The 19,198-nt window shown below is 40.5% G+C and overlaps 2 protein-coding genes across 12 annotated transcripts in view; one reads left to right on the top strand and one right to left on the bottom strand.

Moving 5' to 3' along the window:
• BTD (biotinidase) overlaps positions 1-15,944 on the bottom strand; it is a 29,796-nt gene extending 13,852 nt beyond the window's left edge. For 2 of the 9 annotated variants that reach the window (XM_077750869.1, XM_077750871.1), the window contains exons 1-2: positions 15,726-15,807; positions 13,603-13,759 (exon numbers count right to left, since the gene is read on the bottom strand). Coding sequence is in view for 3 of the 9 variants with exons in the window: in XM_077750866.1 (XP_077606992.1) it covers positions 3,810-3,844 (35 nt within the window). In the remaining 6 variants the exon portion in view is untranslated. Of the gene's footprint in view, positions 1-3,809; positions 3,871-6,540; positions 6,564-10,649; positions 10,758-13,602; positions 13,760-14,649; positions 15,473-15,725; positions 15,821-15,854 lie in introns of those variants that run through there. The other 7 variants (XM_077750872.1, XM_077750870.1, XM_077750874.1 and 4 more) reach the window with 7 other exon arrangements.
• Positions 15,945-16,034: 90 nt separating this feature from the next.
• HACL1 (2-hydroxyacyl-CoA lyase 1) overlaps positions 16,035-19,198 on the top strand; it is a 47,287-nt gene continuing 44,123 nt past the window's right edge. For 2 of the 3 annotated variants that reach the window (XM_077750863.1, XM_077750864.1), the window contains exons 1-2: positions 16,035-16,136; positions 16,323-16,427. In XM_077750863.1, the coding sequence (XP_077606989.1) occupies positions 16,047-16,136; positions 16,323-16,427 (195 nt within the window). In that variant the 5' untranslated portion in view covers positions 16,035-16,046. Of the gene's footprint in view, positions 16,137-16,322; positions 16,428-19,198 lie in introns of those variants that run through there. The other variant, XM_077750865.1, reaches the window with a different exon arrangement.

Here is a 19,198-nt window from a genome sequence, read left to right on the forward strand (position 1 = left end):
ATCCCAAGCAGGCTCTGAACTGTCAGCGCAGAGCCCGATGCAGGGCTCAAACTCATGGACCATGAGATCATGACCTGAGCCGAAGGTGGACACTTAACCGATTGAGCTACCCAGGTGCCCCTAAAGCTCCTGGTTTTAAAAGACTAAAACACGGACAGTAGATAAATATTTTGTTATATAAATCATTAACACATCTACACATTTAAATTATACATTTATATATAAATAGGTAATCTGAAAAATCTCCTATGTTCTGCAAAAATGTTATCAGTTTCCTTCTCAAAAACATATCAGAAATCCTTAGGGGTCACAATTGAATCACTGAAGATACAAGTCTTAGACTGTGGTCCAGAGACTTTGTGCTCTGAGACTAATAAACAAGGAAAGAGCACAACCTAAGGTCAGGAACATGACAGGGATGTCCACTCAGCCACTGTTATTCAATGTGGTATTGGAAGTCCTAGCCTCAGCAATCAGACAACACATAGGAATAAAAGATATCCAAATCGGCCAGGAGGAAGCCAAATTTCCACTCTTCGCAGATGACATTATACTCTATACGGAAAATGCAAAAAATTCCACCAAAAAACTGCTAGAACTGATCCATGAATTTAGCAAAGTTGCGGGATATAAAATCAATGCACAGAAATCGGTTGCATTTCTCTGCACCAATAATGAAGTAGCAGAAAGAGAAATCAAGGAATCGATCCCATTTACAACTGCACCAAAAACCATAATACCTATGAATAAACCTAACCAAAGAGGTGAAAAGTCTATACACTGGAAACTATACAATGCTTATGAAAGAAACTGAAGACACAAAAGAAAAAACATTCCTTTCTCATGGATTGGAAGAACAAATATTGTTAAAATGTCAATACTACCCAAGCAATCTACATATTCAATATAATCCCTATCAAAATAACCCCAGCATTCTTCACAGAGCTAGAAAAAACAATCCAAAAATTTGTATGGAACCAGAAAAGACCCTGAATAACCAAAGCAATCCTAAAAAAGAAAACCAAAGCTGGAGGCGTCACAACCCTGACTTCAGAATGTATTACAAAGCTGTAATCATCAAAATAGTATGGTACTGGCACAAAAACAGACACTTAGATCAATGGAACAGAACAGAGATCCAGAAATGAACCCACAAACGTATGGCCAACTCATCTTTGACAAAGCAGGAAAGAATATCCAAAGGAAGAAAGACAGTCTCTTCAGCAAATGGTGCTGGGAAAACTGGACAGCGACGTGCAGAAAAATGAGCCTGGACCGCTTTCTTACGCCAGACACAAAAATAAACTCAAAATGGATGAAAGACCTAAATGTAAGACAGGAAGCCATCAAAATCCTAGAGGAGAAAGCAGGCAAAAACCTCTTCGACCTTGGCCACAGCAAATTCTTACTCAACACATCTCTGGAAGCGAGGGAAACAAAAGCAAAAATGAACTATTGGGACCTCATTAAAATAAAAAGAATCTGCACAGTGAAGGAAACAATCAGCAAAACTCAAAGGCAACCAACAGAATGGGAGACGACATTTGTAAATGACATATCAAAGGTTAGTATCCAAAATCTATAAAGAACTTATCAAACTCAACACCCAAAAAACAAATAATCCAGTGAAGAAATGGGCAAAAGACATGGATAGACACTTTTCCAAAGAGGACATCCAGATGGCCAACTGACACATGAAAAGATGCTCAACATCACTCATCATCAGGGAAATACAAATCAAAACCACAGTGAGATACCACCTCACACTTACTAGAATGGTATTAACAACTCAGGAAACAACAGATGCTGTCAAGGATGTGGAGAAACGGGAACCCTCTTGCACTGCTGGTGGGAATGCAAACTGGTGCAGCCCCTCTGGAAAATAGTATGCAGGTTCCTCAAAAAATTAAAAATAGAACTACTCTAGAACCAAGCAATCGCACTACTAGGTATTTATCCAGGAGATACAGGTGTGCTGTTTCAAATGGGCATATGTACCCCAATATTTAGAGCAGCGCTATCGACAATAGCCAAAGTATGGAAAGAGCCCAAATGTCTACCGACAGATGAATGGATAAAGAAGATGTGGTTTATATATACAATGGAGTATTACTTAGCAATGAAAAAGAATGAAATCTTGCCATTTGCAACAACGTGGATGGAACTAGATGGTATTATGCTAAGCGAAATTAGAGAAAGACAAATATCATATGCTTTCACATACGTGGAATTTAAGATACAAAACATGAATATAAGGAAAAGGAAGCAAAAATAATATAAAACAGGGAGGGGGACAAAACGTAAGAGACCCTGAAATACAGAGAACTGAAGGTTGCTGGAGGGGTTATGGGGGAGGGGCTAAATGGGCAAGGGGCATGAAGGAGGACACTCATTGAGATGAGCACTGGGTGTTCTATGTAGAGGATGAATCACTGGATTCCACTCCTGAAATCATTATTGCACTACATGCTAACTAGGATGTAAATAAAAAATAATAAATAATACAGGAAAGAGTAAAGAGAAGGCTTCTTCCACTGCCAGTCTTCAGAGAAAAGAAGGATGGGACCACTTGCAGCCACCTTGCTCTTCTGGAATATTTATAGCTTCCAGTTAGGCTTGACCTTCTTCAACCTGCAAGAATGAATCATCAGTTTCTCTGAAATGAGCCTCAATGAATGTGAGCAGAGAATTGCTTTTCAAAGCCTTGGGGAAATTTCTCCTCCATTTCCTTGTTGGGCTACCTTCAATGAGAGTCATCAGAAGAACCACCTGCTAGATAAAGAGGACCTGAAGGCTGGACACCCAGGAGAAATACAACCAGTGCATGGAAAATACTATGTTCCCAAACCACAGGTCAAAGTTTTCAGGGAAGATGTGCTCAGAAATGTGGGCAATGTAAAGACTCTCTAAAATAATTTTTTATTGTTTATTTATTTTGATAGAGAGGGAGAAAGAGACAGAGCGTGAGCAGGGGAGGGGCAGAAAGAGAGAGAGAGACACAGAATCTGAAGCAGGCTCCAGGCTCTGAGCTGTCAGCACAGAACCTGATGTGGGGCTTGAACCCATGAACTGCAAGATCATGAGCTGAGCCAAAGTCGGATACTTAACTGACTGAGCCACCCAGGTGCCCCAAGACTCTTTGTGATTATTAAGTGTATGGACACCACATGCTTAAGGGTGGAGTGGGTGAAACATCACTACCAGTGCATCACCCCACGCTCTTATCTGCCAGCGCTCAGGAGTGAAACTCCAGAGCACAGAACCAACATGATGGTGGAGAGGCCCTGGGTGCAGACGATGAAGAACAATGGAGCGGGCACTGCAGCCAGGGGACCTGGCTCCCCAAGGCAAAAGAACAATCCATAATAAAATCATCTGGGTGGCGCCTGGGCGCTCAGTCAGTTAAGCAGCTGACTCTTGACTTCGGCTCAGGTCGAGATCTTATGGCTGGTGAGTTCGAGTCCTGTGGTGGGCTCTGTGCTGACAGAGCAGAGCCTGCTTGGGAATTTCTCTCTCCCTCCCTCTCTGCCCCTCCCCTGCTTGTGCACATGCGTGCTCTCTCTCTGAAAGTAAGTATATAAACTTAAAAAAAAAACCCTGGAAACACCGAAAATGAGTAACAGTAGGAAAGATGAAAGAAACAACAAACAAAGCTAAAGTAAAACATAGCACTAGAGAAAACATAATGAAGTCTACTCTTTCCTACGGAGAAAACAGAAGTTGCAGGGAAGGCACAGTCACGATCACCAAGAGAGAAACAGCAAAAAGCAGGCAAATGGGTCCAAGTGCTATCAGCTGTGAGTACCTACAGAGCATTCTCTTGACGCAAAGGTGGTGGGAACATGTAGGCGTCCCCACAGCACAGGCAGGTGTTCAGTGGCACTCGGCTGGAGTACAGTACACAATCAAGAACAACAGGGACTTTCCAGCCTACTGTAGTCCTCTCCACCCACAGTAGGGTAGAGGTGTAGAGCAATGGTTCGGATCTCCACCTTTGTCTCACTGCCTGAAGGCCTGAGTTGTTTTGTTGGCTTCTGTTTTGATCAGATCAGTAGTCACTTGTGTGCCTTCTTCTCTCTGGTAAAGGTCCCAGCTGAGCTACAGCTGCACCCTGGTTACAGACACAAGCGCCCTTGCCCTATGCCCTCCAGAGCCTCTGGAAGGCAGACATGTGATGCCTCACCTACATCCTGCAGCTTTACTTGGCATGAGGGCCCAAGTCCTCCAAGCTCAGGGCTCTCTGGGGTTGATGGAAGTATGGAGTTGGGTGGGGTTGGTACGACATTCCTCAGCATGAGGGGCAAAGCAGAGGGGAACAGTCTAGCTCTTCTTCAGAAAGAGAGTACTCCTAACCTTAAAGGGGATCAAGACCCAGAGCCAGGATTTAACCCAAATTGATTTTGTCCAAAAGCCTACCTTCTTTTTATGGCACTGCAACTCAAAACAATGGGAGGAAGCATCTGACTGAATAAGTGATACTGGGATGACTGAATTACAAACAATTTAGAATTAAGTTTATTTTTTATTATTTTTTTTTAAGTAGCCCCAACATGGGGCTTGAACTTATGACCATGAGATCACAACCTGAGCTGAGATCAAGAGTTAGGCATTTAACTAACTAAGCCACCCAGGAGCCCGTGGAATTAAATTTAGAAGACATCTTAGGCCATATACAAAAATAAACTCATAATCAAAAGTTAACTATTGAATGACAGGAAAACTAGCATAAATTAGCATTTGATATCAGATTTTTGATGAAACCACTTTCTAAAATTTGAAGGAGTTTAAATAATAGAAGAAACAGACAGACAAAAGTTACATGCAAAATATAAACATCAAGACAACAGTTATAAACAGGCAATGAACAAGAACAGATTTAAATGAGAAGAAAACAATCATAAACAAACATTTTGAAAGACCTGAACTTGGGGCGCCTGGGGGGCTTGATTGGTTAAGCATCCAACTCTCGACTTTGGAGATAAAGCTGAATGTCAGACTCTGTGCTGACAGCCGGAGCCTGCTTCAGGTTCTCTTTCTGCCACTCCCCTCCCAAATAAATAAAATAAAATTTTTTAAAAAGACTTTGTACTTATACACAAAATAAACATTAACTAGTATTATTCCAAAGTATTACGTTTGAAAAAGAAGTAAGGTACATTAGGAAAGTTATAAAGAATAGCAAATTCTTGGGGCGCCTGGGTGGCTGAGTCGGTTAAAAAAGCGTCCGACTTTCGCTTAGGTCATGATCTCGCTGTTCGTGGGTTCAAGCCCCGCGTCAGGCTCTGTGCTGACTGCCAGCTCAGAGCCTGGAGCCTGTTTCAGTCTGTGACTCCCTCTCTCTCTGACCCTCCCCTGCTCACGCTGTCTCTCTCTCTCTCCTAGAAATAAATAAAACATTAAAAAAAAAAAAAGAATAGCAATTTCTTACTGGGGAAAAAAAGTTTGACAATTTCTATGATGAATTACAGTCTACTTCTGGGACTTTACCTTAAGAAGTCTTTCAAGACAAAAGTTAGCTGAAATGACAGCATACCATGGAAGTAAAAAATATGGGCATTTGAGTTTCAACATATCTGAGTTCAAATCCTGGCTACCTACGATTTACTCATTACAGAATCCTGAGTAAATAAGTTATCTCTAAGTTAGAAATGTAAAGTGCTTAGTGTTCAAGAAGTAAAAGCCAGTTAAAATTGACAAATAACTCCCAGCAGGTAAAAGTTGGAAACGAACAGTATTCAATATGAACAACAGTATGAAAATTAATGTATATAAATCAGGTGAAATATTAAGCAAACACTGAAAAAACAGTTATGAAGACTCTGATGATGGACTATATTTAAGATGTGCTAAATAAATATATGATAAAAATCTTTCTATATTTACAATGATAATAGCTAAGTAAAACATGCATACATGTAAACAAAGACTGGAAAAGAATGTGCGTTAATGAAAACATTGCAGGTCATCTTATGGGGATTTAAAAGGTTTTCTTAAATGTTACCTTGTTTTTCTAATAAATGAAAAACATACGGGAAAACAACTGGCTGAGACTTCCAGCTTACAGTCTGGCATATAAGAAGCTTGAAAGTAGCCATTCTATTGTTAACCAGTAAAAACCTAAACGATCTGAAAACCAGCAACTCTTCTTAATGATATCAGAGAACTGAGGTCACAGGGCAAACCGCTGCATCTAAAATTAGAGAGACAGACAGGTGGACACAAAGAAGCAAACAAACATCCATGGGAGCCAGTACTACCACAGGAAAACTTCAAGCACAATGGACAAATTTGGAGGCTCAGGGCAGATAAGTCTAAGAGTTAAAAACTTCAGGCTTGGGGACAGGGTACGCACACCCTCGTGAGTTTTGCCTCCAAGAGCCCTACCAGGTTGTCCCAGTGACAATGGGGAAAAAAAATCTCCCGCTTCTGGAAGGGAGAAGGAGAAGGCAGCCAGTTGTTCAGGGGACTGCCCTCAAGAGAAATGAGCTAACCAGTTAAGGTTTTATCAGAGCCTGACTGACCTGAAGGGGAAATACCCACCTCCAGCTCCCTCTCACCATCCTGTGAACTTGTGAAATTCACAGTACAAGACGTGGGCTCCCCGCAAAACAGCGCAACTCCAATACCCAATTCCACTGGGCTGCAGGCCTGAAGAACACCCCAAAGCCCTGCCCCTTGACTTCATTTAAATTGCTTTGGCCCCCAGCTACAAGGAATGCTGGGAGAGTGCTGCATTACCATCTTGAATAAAATCAAGATTTTTGCCAGATAAAATACAGGAAACCAAGTTAAGCTTGACTTTTGAATAAACAAGTATATTGGGACATACTCATGCTAAAAATTATTCATTGCTTATCTGAAATTCAAATTTAACTGGGAGTCCTGGGTGTCCTGTTTTGTTTTCCTAAATCTGGCAATTCTACCCATAGGGGACCAAGTAACTACTACCATGGCTTTTATGCTTATCACTTCCTTCAAAAGAAAAAAAAAAAAAGCTTTATCACCCAGTGGGAATCCTGAGGCATTATAGTTTAGCCTTCCTAATTTAAAAACGCTGATATATTGAGGTGCCTGACTGGCTCAGTCAGAACAGCACGCAACTCTTGATCTTAGGGTTGTGAGTTCAAGCCCCATGTTGGGTGTAGAGATTACTAAAAAAGTGAATTAAAAAAAAACTAAAACATTGATATAGCCTTTAAATCTCTTTTAATCTAGAATTTCCTTTCTGTCCCTTTTATTTCCATAAAACAAACTTGTTGAAGAAGCCTGGGCATTAGACCTGTAGATTTTCCAACAGAATGTGTTGTATTATCGCAAATGCATGGTGAGGTTCAAACTTTTCCTCTTTCCTTGGTATTTCTTGCAAACTGGCAGCTGGATCCAAGACTGGATCAGACTCCGTGTCCATTTGTTTGGCAGGGCTATGGGTGGGAGTGTAAGTTTCCTCATGAGACACGTGTCTAACTCTCTTCTCATAATCTTAGCACAAAACTTTGATACTTAATGCCTTTATCTGTTCACTGGGGATTGCAAAATGCTAGCTTTCTAATTTATCACTTACTTTTAGTTTTTAATTGGAATACTTTTTATAAAAAGACACTATTGTATCTGCTATTTGCTTATCTAGTGGTACAGTGCATATAGAAAAGGCAGGATAAATGCTAGATGCTCTCTCCCATTCTTTTTAAAATCAGTTTTCAAGATAATTAATTGGTTCTCTATTATTCTCTGAAGTTGACCAATTTTTTAAAGTACCATTTTTGAGTGGCTCAATTGGTGGAGCATGCCACTCTTGACTTCAGGGTTATAAGTTTGAGCCCCATGTTGGGTAAGGAGATTACTTAAAAACTTTTAAAAATCTTTTAAAATAGCATCATGAACTCATATATTTAAACATATTTTATGAGTTTCTCTCCATCTCAATTATTATCATTATTGAAAGTCAAAGTATCCCATCCTTGGCCAATGGCATCATTGGCCATCATTGGCCATCAAGTTAGCTATGGATTCCTCTTGATATTACCCTAGTAGTTTCTAATAGCTTCTCTGTAATCTGACATTAACTATGTCCCAAGCTTCTCTTGCATATTTCTTGGCTCAGGTCTAGAACTAGCCATTTCTCCAAAGAACCTGGGGACAAAGTTGATTCTCTGAAAAGACTAATGAAATTAAACAAATCTCCATCAAGACTGATCAAGGAAAAAAGCAACAAACATGCACATGAACATAAAGAAAAAATTAAAAGGGAACATAACAAAGATTTAGAACTAATTATCTGTTGCTCTAGAACAAATGTATGTTGAATGGATACGTGGATGAAATACATAACTTTCTAGTAAAATAAAATTTAACAAAACTAAGTCCAAAAAAGAAAAAAACTAAGCACACTCATTACCCAAGAAAAATAAATTATCAAAGACTCTTCCCCAGAAGCACCAATCCTGGTCTGCTTTTTAGGGGAATTCTCCCAAACATTCAAGGAAAAGACACATAGTGTATCTTTTTTATATGAAGATATTTACACATACACATTTTATACAAACTGTTCCAAAACTTTTTAAAAAGATGGTATAACCTTGATACCCATGCTATATAAGGATAGTTCAAGAAATGAAAATAATGGTTGGCTCTGGCTCCTAAACACAAATGTAGGAAGCCTAAATAAAATTAATAAAAAACTGAATTACACAATGTATAAGAAGAAAATCATCATCATGACCAAACTTTATCACCAGAATGATAAAGCATTTAATATGAAAAAGTATATCAACTTAATTCACTGTATTAACAGATTAAATGAAATGAAAATGCCACTTATCACTGTTTTTTATGTATATTGTACCAGAGGTCTCAGGTGATGCATTAAGCTAAGAAAAAGAAATAGAAAATATATAAGAACAAGAAAGAATAAATTTTCACTGATGATATGATTATCTACAAAGAAATCAAGAGAATCCATAAGCAAATTATTATAATTAATAAGAAAGTAAATAGTCACATTTAAGACCAACATATGAAAATTAATTGCATTCTAATACAGTGGCCCCTTAAAACTAGAAAATGCAAAAAAATCAATAAAAAGTTAGGTACTTAGGAATAAATATAATAAATATAATGAAATATTTTTATTGAAAGACATTAAAGAAGAATAAGATAAAAGATATGCTTATGGCAAAAAGACTCAATAATAAAAAGACACTGTTCTATCCACATTAACCTATAAATTCAACATAGTTCCAATTGAAATCCCAATAAGTATTTCATGGAATGTGATAAACTGATTCTATAATTTGTATGAAAGAGGAAAGGGCCATGAATAGATCTGAATAATGGCCCTTTAAAGACATCCTAATACCCAGAACCGGTAGGTACGTTGGGTTACATGGCAAAAAGGGAATTAAAGTTGCTAAAGATGCTAAAGTTTCCTGGGTGGCTCAGGTGGTTGAGCATCCAACTCTTGATTTCAGCTCAGGTCATGATCCTGAGCATCATGGGATTGAGCGCACATTGGGCTCCATGCTGAGTGTGAAGCCTGCTTAAGATTTTCTCTCTCTCTCTCCCTCCACCTCTCTCCCCTGCTTGTGCTTTCTCCCTCTCTCTCTAAAATAAATAAATAAATAACACACCCACACACACATATTTTAAAGGTTGCTAAAGAGCTGACTGTAACATAGAGAGATTATCCTGGATTATGCAGGTAGGCTCAATGCAATCACCAGTGCCTTTATGAATGAAGTAGAAGAGGGAGAGCCAGAGGGATGGTAGCATGACAGGTCTTGGCCTGACACTGCTCACATTGCCAAGAATGTGGGAAGCCTCTAAAAGCTAGGATTCTCTCTTAAGGCTCCAGAAAGGAATTCAGTCCTACCAGCATTATTTATGTTGTATTAAACCACCAAGTTTGTGGTAATCTGTTATAGCAGCAACAGGACAGTAATTACAATTGACAAGGTGGTTTCAAAAGAACAAAGTAGAAGGACTTCCCTATCAACATAAGACTTATTTTAAAAATACAGAAAATAAGAAAGAGCAGAGTCCAGAGACAGACCACATATATATGGAACCTTGATATATGACAGAGATGACATTATGGATCATTGGGGTAAGAGTGAACTATAACATAAATGAAAATGGATATTTTGGGAAACGGACTACAAAAATGGCTAGCAATCTAGCAATTATTCCTCTCTCCATATTCATGTTTCCTTATCATGTAACTTTTTTTTAAATTTTTTAAATGTTTTATTTATTTCTGAGAGAGAGAGAGAGGCAGCATGAGCAGGGGAGGGTCAGAGAGAGAGGGAGACACAGAATCTGAAGCAGGCTCCAGGCTTTGAGCTGGCTGTCAGCAGAGAGCCCGACGCGGGGCTTGAACCCACGAACCATGACATCATGACCTGAGCCAAAGTCGGACGCTTAACCGGCTGAGCCCCCCAGGCACCCCATTATCATGTAACTCTTAATGCCATCTTACTCAGAGTCTGAACTCGGCCATATAACTTGCTTTAGCTGATAGGATGTTAGCAACGGTGATACACAAAGGCTTCCTCAATGGAGTTTGTCCCCTTTTGCAATCTGCTACCACCATCTGAAGCCGCCCAGGGACACCTGTTGAATGATGACAGGGAACTGATTTGGAGGCAATGTACCTGGCGCTCCAGAGGATAACCAGTCAGCTTCCAGGCATAGAGCGACCTTGCTGACGAGCAACTGACCATGGCACATGAAGGAGCCCAGCTGAGGCCAGCCTCGCAAGACTGTAAATTAAATAAATGGTGGTCGTTTTGAGTCACTGAGTTTTAGGGTGATTAATTACACAGCAAATCTAATTGATACAGATATTATATGGGAAAAACCCTTGGGCTGATATCTCCCATCACGTGTAGAAATCAATTCCTGGTAGACTAGACACTTAAATATAAAAAACTAAACTTTCTGATGAAAATATGGAGAAAGAAATCTCACCTCAGGTTAGGGAGAGTTTTCTCAATTAAGATACAAAGAGTATAAAATAGAAAGGAAAAGAATTGTCATCACATGTGACCACATCCCAAAACCCCAGAACTTTGCATCTCAAAAGTAACTATAAACAAAGTTAAAAGGGGGTGCCTGGGTGGCTTAGTCGGTTAAGCTTCTGACTTTCGCTTAGGTCATGATCTCGCGGTTCGTGGGTTCGAGCCCCGCGTCTGGCTCTGTGCTGACAGCTCGGAGCCTGGAGCCTGTTTCAGAGTCTGTGACTCCCTCTCTCTGACCCTCCCCTGCTCACGCTCTCTCTCTCTCTCTCTCTCTCTCCTAGAAATAAATAAAACATTAAAAAAAAATTAAAAAAAAGTTAAAAGACAAAGTATAAGCATTCAGAATATATAAAGAATGTCTACAAATAAATAAGAAAAAGATAAACACTCCATAAAGAAATGGGGAAAAGATATAAAAGAGGCAACTGACAGAATAAGGAAAAACAGATGGCATATCTATACCTGTATCTTCATTAGTAGTCAGAGAAATGCAAATGAGAAGCCATTTCACATTCACGTAGACTGGTAAAAAATTACAAATTTCATGATTGAGAATGTGGAGAAAGGGGAGTTCTTATAAACAGAATGTGGGACTATCAATCGGTACAGTAACTTTGGAGACCAATTTGGCAATATCTAGTAAAACTGACATGACCCACCCCTAGCCACATATACATAAAAACTCACACAGGTGCACAAGGGGACATGCAAGAATGCTTAGAGAAATTTGTTTATAACACTGAAAAGGTAAAGATAAACCTAAATGTCCATCCCGTAAAGAATGGATAATGTGAGGCGCACCTAGGTGGCTCAGTCAGTTAAATGTTTGTGTTTCACTTCGGCTCAGGTCACGATCTCACAGTTTCTGAGTCTGAGTCCCGTGTGGACTCTGTGCTGACAGCTCAGAGCCTGGAGCCTGCTTCAGATTCTGTGTCTCCCTCTCTCTCTGCCCCTCCCCTGGCTCATGATCTGTCTCTGTCTCAAAAATAAATAAAAACATTAAAAAAAATTTTTTTAAAGAATGGATACTGTGGGAATTATAAACACAGAATTCAAGATAGTGGTTACCTCTATGGCATCAGGCATGGAAAATGCATTGAGGGGAGGGATCCACAGGGAGCTTCACTGTATTTTTAATGAATTTCTTGAGCTAGGGGCTGGGTACATGTGTTTTGAATCAACATAACTGGGTTTGAAAGATGCTATAAATGTTAAATATAAACAAATTTGTAAGTGAATAAAACAATACATCACAGGTAAGCTCCGAAGAGGAACTCAAAGGTTATGATACAGAAGGAGGTTCAAGGGACTAAACTCTTAATAAAAATGTCCCTCACCGGGATTACACCCCAGCAGTTCTGTTTGGAACCCTGGGAATCATTCAAAGAGTCTGCCCCAGAGTGGATTCCTTGTTTCGCTCACCCCGGGAACAGATTACAAGCAAAACAAAACAATAAGGCATTAACATCTGTGCCAGGCGCCTTAATAATAAAACTGCTTTTCACTGGTTTTGCTTCAAGCCTATTTCTGAGCTTTGGTAATTTGCAGTCCATCAATTTAATGAGAAGCAAACAAAATCAATTTAACTTACTTTATTCAAAGAACCATTTTACTTTATATTGTATTTTCTGCTCTGTTTATGTTCACATATTTTTTATAGCACGTTTCCTGCTGTACGGTTTTGAATGTTGGTTTTAAAAAGAATATTCTACATAGATATCCTTTTTTGGTTATTGTTGCTTGCTTTTTGTTCGTTTTTAAGGTACATAATTTCAGTTTTCTTTTATTTCAGCCAATTTTCTTTTCAGCCATTCTATATCACAAATAACCTTAATTCATTTCTTCATTTGATAACTAAACACTTCACCTCTTGATAAAATAGATTTGTGAAGTAATTTCTTACAAGTTCAGCTGGTGTTTCGCTTTTTAAATAATCACAAGGATTTTTAGTGTCTTTGTTAGTTTACTGAAATTAAAACATACTATCATAATTTGGAGACCTGAGGAGTTATTATTACTTTAGAAGCTGCCTGTTTTAAATCTTTAGGGAATATATTTTCTCTAGGCACTATATTTGCAACTCTTACTAAGTTACCTGGCTGCCTGGATATTCTCTTCACCCAGATGGAAGAAAGCCACCAAATAACTCTCATAATATCAGATAAGAGTATTGGGTATAGAGAAACTCTGATAACCAGCTTTGCTCTTTTGTTTCTTTGTTTGTTTTACTATTTATTTATTTTATTAAGTAGGCTTCACACCCAGCACAGAGCCCAATGTGGAGCTTGAACTGATGACCACGAGATCAAGACCTGAGCTGAGATCAAGAGCTGGATGCTTAACCAACTGAGCCACTCAGTCATCAGAGCTCTGTGCTTTAGAAAGCATATTATCATGTTAGCCTTTTCTTAAAAAAAATAAATAAATAAAAACAAAACCAAAAAAACCCTCAGGCTTATTCTTCCCTTTGATCTCCTTCCATGGATAAAGAAACAAAATCAAACAAAAAATTCCAATAAAACATCTAACAAATAAAATTCCATGTCTACCACCAATCAAAGTAATAAAGAATGTGGCTAATGCTTACTAGGTCTGCATGAAGGGCCCTGGAGAAATCACAGCAGAGTCTTGTAATCTCAACTGGACTGAAAGGAGTTGCTCTCAGCGCCTGCTAATCCTGGGGACAAGGACTGTCATCACCTCTGCTGAATCATCAGACCAAGTACACAGTGGAACACTGCACCCTGAACCAAAGATACAAAGGTGAAAGCAAGTTTAAATAGTCTCAATGACTTTTCCCCTTGCTAAAGGACAGAATCCAGTCTGTTGACAATTTATTCTTTTTGCAAAACCAGTTAATCTAAACTCAGGGGACTGGTCACAATTCATAGCATAGGTTTCACCACACTTTATGTGGAGTGATTTTGTCCGTGATCCTTTTGACACAGAAGTAGGCACAAGGTCCCAGGAATGGACTAACCATCTACAGTCTGTGCTGCCAATGTCAAACTAGTGGCCTTAAACCTGTAAATCCAAACAAATCAACAGTATTACTTTGGTTAACAGGTAATCACACTTTTCATTGTTAACTGATGCCTCTACCATGAGTACAGAGCTAGCGGTTCCCAAGTCAGGCTGCAAACCAAAATTAGGTAGCAGCTTTAAAAAAAAATATAGGTACCTAACTTGTCGTAACTCACTGATTCAGAAGATGTGGCCTGGGGCCTAAGCAACTGTATTTTTAAAAAGCTTTCCAAGTGATTTTGATACAATGGTAGTACAGACTGTCACATGGATATTGACATAAACAATACTACCTGATAGAGGAGGGTGGGGTCCATGCTTCTCAGAGACAGGATGACAAAGAACAGGACTACTCAAAGCCACACAAAGAATATTTTGCATCCTTCTGAAACATCAATTTCACTTGACCGGTAAGTTTAAAATGTCATTTTTTATTTAGGGTGGTGATTACATAGGTATATACAATTGTCAAAACTTATTTATGAACCCTTAATTGCATGTTTAATTTACCTCATAAAAAGATAATACTTAAAACATGGATACATTTTGGTGTGGAAATACAAAATCTGCATTTATATTTTAGAGGAACTCTGAGACATAAAAGAAATACCTTAGGCGAAGTCCCCGTATCCAGGAAGGCAACTATTTCACTCCTTTCCGTTTAGAGTCGGAGGTTAGGGTTTGAACCGCCAAAAAAAAGAAGGCCTTTTGGAAGGCCAGCACTACAGTTCGAAGATCTCTGGATTTAGAAATCCTTTCACTTCCAATGCTTTTCATTCATTCCTCTACCCATGGCCCACTCCCCTCTCCTCTCTCTACCTTCCACATATTACTTGTCTTTTTGCTTTGAAACACTCCAAATCCTCAAAAATTTAAAGTTCCACTCCTTGTTATGGAGATTTTGTTACTCAACTGGTAGTTTCAAAACCTGGACAGACTCTCAGAAATCACACTACAAACATCTTTTTCACTCAAAAATGCATTTTAAGAGGTTACCAAGCTACAGGGAATGGTGGTAGACAGGGACTAAATCTAAAAATTATGAAAACCCACATTTCCTGATTTTGGAAAGACAAGAATGGAGAGTAGAGAGGAAGAGTGGGCTGGTAGCAAAGGTTAGAGAAAACAATGGTCAAATTTAACTAGGTTCGAGGGGCTAAACAGTGAGTAGAGTACAAGTTGGGGATTCTGAGGAATAGCGTGGGTCCAGCGGCTCTGGCAAAATTACTTTCTCTTGGTTGGAAATTCCGGGTCCTCATCTACATGAGGTAAACAGTAAATCCGCCAATGGATTGAACTAACGTGCATTGATGACTATGTTTCACCAACTGCATAGCTGTGAAACTTCTTCAGAGTTACAAAAGAGTGTGTAAACCAAAAAGCGTGTAGTAAAAGCCTAGAACACAGCGGACGCAAAAGCACGACACGACCCTAACCCAACTTCGCACAATGGTAGGCTCCACCCCGCCCACCCCGGTCCCAGCAGCCTTTGCGAAGCCTGCCCTAAGCCCTTAAAGCGCCCGGGGGGTTGGAGGCGAGAGCGCGCGCCACGCCCCCTTCCACGTGCGCTCCTAGCCCTCCTTCCGCCCCCACTCTGCGCGTGCTCCACTCGCCTCCGCGGACCCCCAAATGCCTCGGGATAGCAGTCACTCAGGGGCGAGAAGCCTCAGAGGTTCCGTGTCTCACCTGCTTGGCATAGGCCGCAGCCTCCTGCTAGTCCCGCCTCCTTCTGGCACTCTGGCCCCGCGAATGGAGGACGTGAGAAAAGAGCACGGCTCTGATAGGAGAAAGAGCGTGTTTACATTCTCAACTCACCCAGCGAGCCGACTGATTTAAGCCCCGCCTTTTCCTTCCCGCTAGCCACAGCGGTTGGTTGCCATACTCCTGTCAGTCAGAGGAACGGGTTCCACAACTGGCGCGCGGCTGTTCCTCCGACTTTACTTAGCAGGGCGTCTGCGTGTCAGCTTGCTGTTGACTGCGAGAGTATCTCGAACTTGTAGGTGAAACATGTCGGAGAGTAACCTAGTTGCGCGTAGCGACGTAGACGAGGAGCAGGTTTCTGGTGCTGAAGTCATCGCACAGGCCCTGAAAACGCAGGTACGGCGGACTCCACATCGAAGGGCTCCTACGGAAGCCGGAGGGGGGCGGAGACGTTGTCTTGGAGACGAGGAGAGCGGTGCGGTGGGAGGGGGGAGGTTTTCCTTGAGGCTTTCCTTTTAGCGCCCCTGGAGGGAACGGTGTGGCGGGGGCCTGGGCATTTACTCCCCTGTTCTTGACCCTCAGCATGTGGAGTACATGTTTGGCATCGTGGGTATCCCAGTGACCGAAATCGCCGTTGCGGCCCAGAAGATGGGCATCAGATATGTCGGGATGAGGAATGAGCAAGCGGTGAGTATGGACAATGGGGGCCGAAAGCGTTATTGGGAATGAGTCATAACAGCGGCATACATTCATCGCACACACTCAACCCTTACCACAGTTCCTCACGCCATCTAGTCGCAATAATCCTTTGAAGCAAGAACTGTTATTAATCCTAGTTGACGCAGGGAGGTTAAGTAATTTGCCCGAAGTGACAGTCGGTAGTGTCAGAAGACAGGATTTGAACCCAGGATTCTGGGGTCTGGAGTCCATGCTCTTGACACTGCACTGGGTTGTCCTCTGCCAAGTCTAGAGGGTTGGAATCGAAAGGGACGCTGTCCCGGTCTGAATCCAGTCCCTGTGTCCTCTCATAACTATCTGTTATGATGTGTCTCTTTCAGTCTGGTCTGACTTTCCTTTTAGACTGTGAGATCCAGGGGAGGAGGGATATTATTTCTTCTTGACACATCTGTATCCCCAGTGGCTAGCAGACGGTAGGTGCTCAGGCGGTTCCTCCGAGAAGAACGGGTGAAGGCCAAATCTCATGTTATATAGTAGATGGCCCTGCAAGGAGATAGTATTGCAATGGTAAAACCATGATTAGAACTCTGGTGTCCTAAATCCCAGTCCAGTCCTCCTTCCACCACATCATGGCTTATTTGGAAGCAAAAGAAAGGAAGATAAGACATTTTGTCAACCCAGTCTCAGCACTTACTGTGTGCTGGTTTAAAAAATCAAGAAACTACTTCTGCAGTATTATATCCTGTCAGTCTGTCTAAAGCTAAGTATTCCTGCTCTGCACTCTCACTGTTGCTCTCTAATTCAGGCTCATATAATCTGTTGCCCAAACAGCTGCCTTGACCTCCTTAAGTGGTACCCTTTCTCTGCCATTAGATGTCGGCTCCTAGAGGGCAGGAATTGTGGTTCATTTGTTACATCCCCGTAGTGCCTGGCTTGGTTGGCGCTTTTGCGTGATGTAAACTCTTACCACATTATTTATTAATTGAATGACAATCCTTAAGTATAAGATTTGAGGAGTATGGTTTTTTACAAATCTTAAATCAGGTCTTGAGTTTGTATCATTTCTATATCTTCTTGGAACAATATTCTATTCTGTCATCTATATGAGAAGATAAAGCTATTGACCTATTAATAAGTCAGTAAATAAAATATGAGGTAAAATATAAGTTATTTATATATATAAAAATATATAACTTATATTTTACTGTTTTTATGAAGGTGGAATGTCTGGTTTCTTCTTCAAACACCAAATATTTACTGAGTACATAACCAGGTACTAGTGTTTAAGTCTTCCTCTGACTATTGGAAAGAGTCACATGCTTGAAGGAAATAGGTACCAGGAATGTCTTACAGGTATCTGAAACCCATGTCTGGTTTTGAATTCATTGCCTTTTCCCTCCAGATGGGCTCTTCCCTCTGTATTCATTATTTGAGTCAGTGGCATTCTGATTCACCTAGTCAGTCAAGCAAGCTCAAATCTAGAGGGATAGATTTCAATATTTCTTTCAGGAATCAGGTTTACTATTGATCTTTAAGTTGAATTTATTATAATGTGACAGTTTGGGAAGGTGAAGTAATTCTAATAGTATAATTATAAATGTATGTATAAGGGGCACCTGGGTGGTTCAGTCAGTTAAGTATCCAGTTCTTGATTTTGACTTAGGTCATGATCTCATGATTCATGAGATCGAGCCCCATGTTGGACTCTGGGCTAACAGGGCAAAATCTGCTTGGGATTTTCTCTCCCTCTCTCTACCCCTCTCCTGCTCATGTGCATGCATGAGGTAGCTTACTCTCTCTGTGTCTCAAAAATAAATAAGTAAAACAAAAAAATGTACTTATAAGGAATGGTGCATATAGAGGCACCTGGGTGGCTCAGTTGGTTGAGCATCCAAATTCAGCTCAGGTCATGATCTCACAGTTCGTGGGTTTGAGCCCAGCATCGGGCTCTGTGCTGACAACTCAGAGCCTGAAGCCTGCTTCGTATTCTGTGTCTCCCTCTCTCTTTGCCCTTTCCCCACTCGTACTCTCTCTTTCTCAAAAATAAACATTAAATATATATATATTTATAAATATATACATATGTGTGTATATATATATATATATATATATATATACACACACACATACATAAAGGAATGGTACATATAAAGGATGACTGGTTCTGTCTGAGTGGGACAGAGAAGATTACCCATAAAGGCGATGTTTGTTCATGCTGTTCCATCAAAATAGCTTAAAGGCACAGTGAGCTGTGAGACTGAATAGGTAGACCAAGGGGAGGTTATAGAAAGTCTGTGGCTGGAAAAGGAATGTGGACTTTTTTAGTAGGCATTGAATGAGACCTTAAAGGTTTTTTTAAATGGGTGGAAGACATAATTAGACTTGTGTAATTAGAAATCACGGTAGTGCAGAGTATGGATCAGCAGGGCAACTTGAAGTTTTATTTTGGTCCCGATAATCTCAGTGGAGGGCCTCTAAGGGTTCCAGGTGCTTTATTGGGCATATAGAATGTGGAGTACATACTTCGCTTGTACTTGAGGAGCTTATAACCTGGCTGTAGAGACAGACATAAACAGACAGTTTTATTATAGTGTGGTAAGTGCTGTGATAGAGATCTATTCCGGTGCTATGGAAGGGCAGAAAAGGGTACTTAGCTCAGCCTGAAGCTTCAGAGGTTTTCTGGAGGAGACGATCCCTGAGCTGTCTTGAGGGACTTGATGGATGAGTCGGCATTAACCAGCTAGGAAGGAGAAGAAAGGCTCTTCTGGAGACGATTCTTA

The sequence above is a fragment of the Crocuta crocuta genome, unplaced genomic scaffold (assembly GCF_008692635.1).
Source record: "Crocuta crocuta isolate KB4526 unplaced genomic scaffold, BGI_CrCroc_1.0 scaffold279, whole genome shotgun sequence".
Taxonomy (NCBI): Eukaryota; Metazoa; Chordata; class Mammalia; order Carnivora; family Hyaenidae; genus Crocuta; species Crocuta crocuta.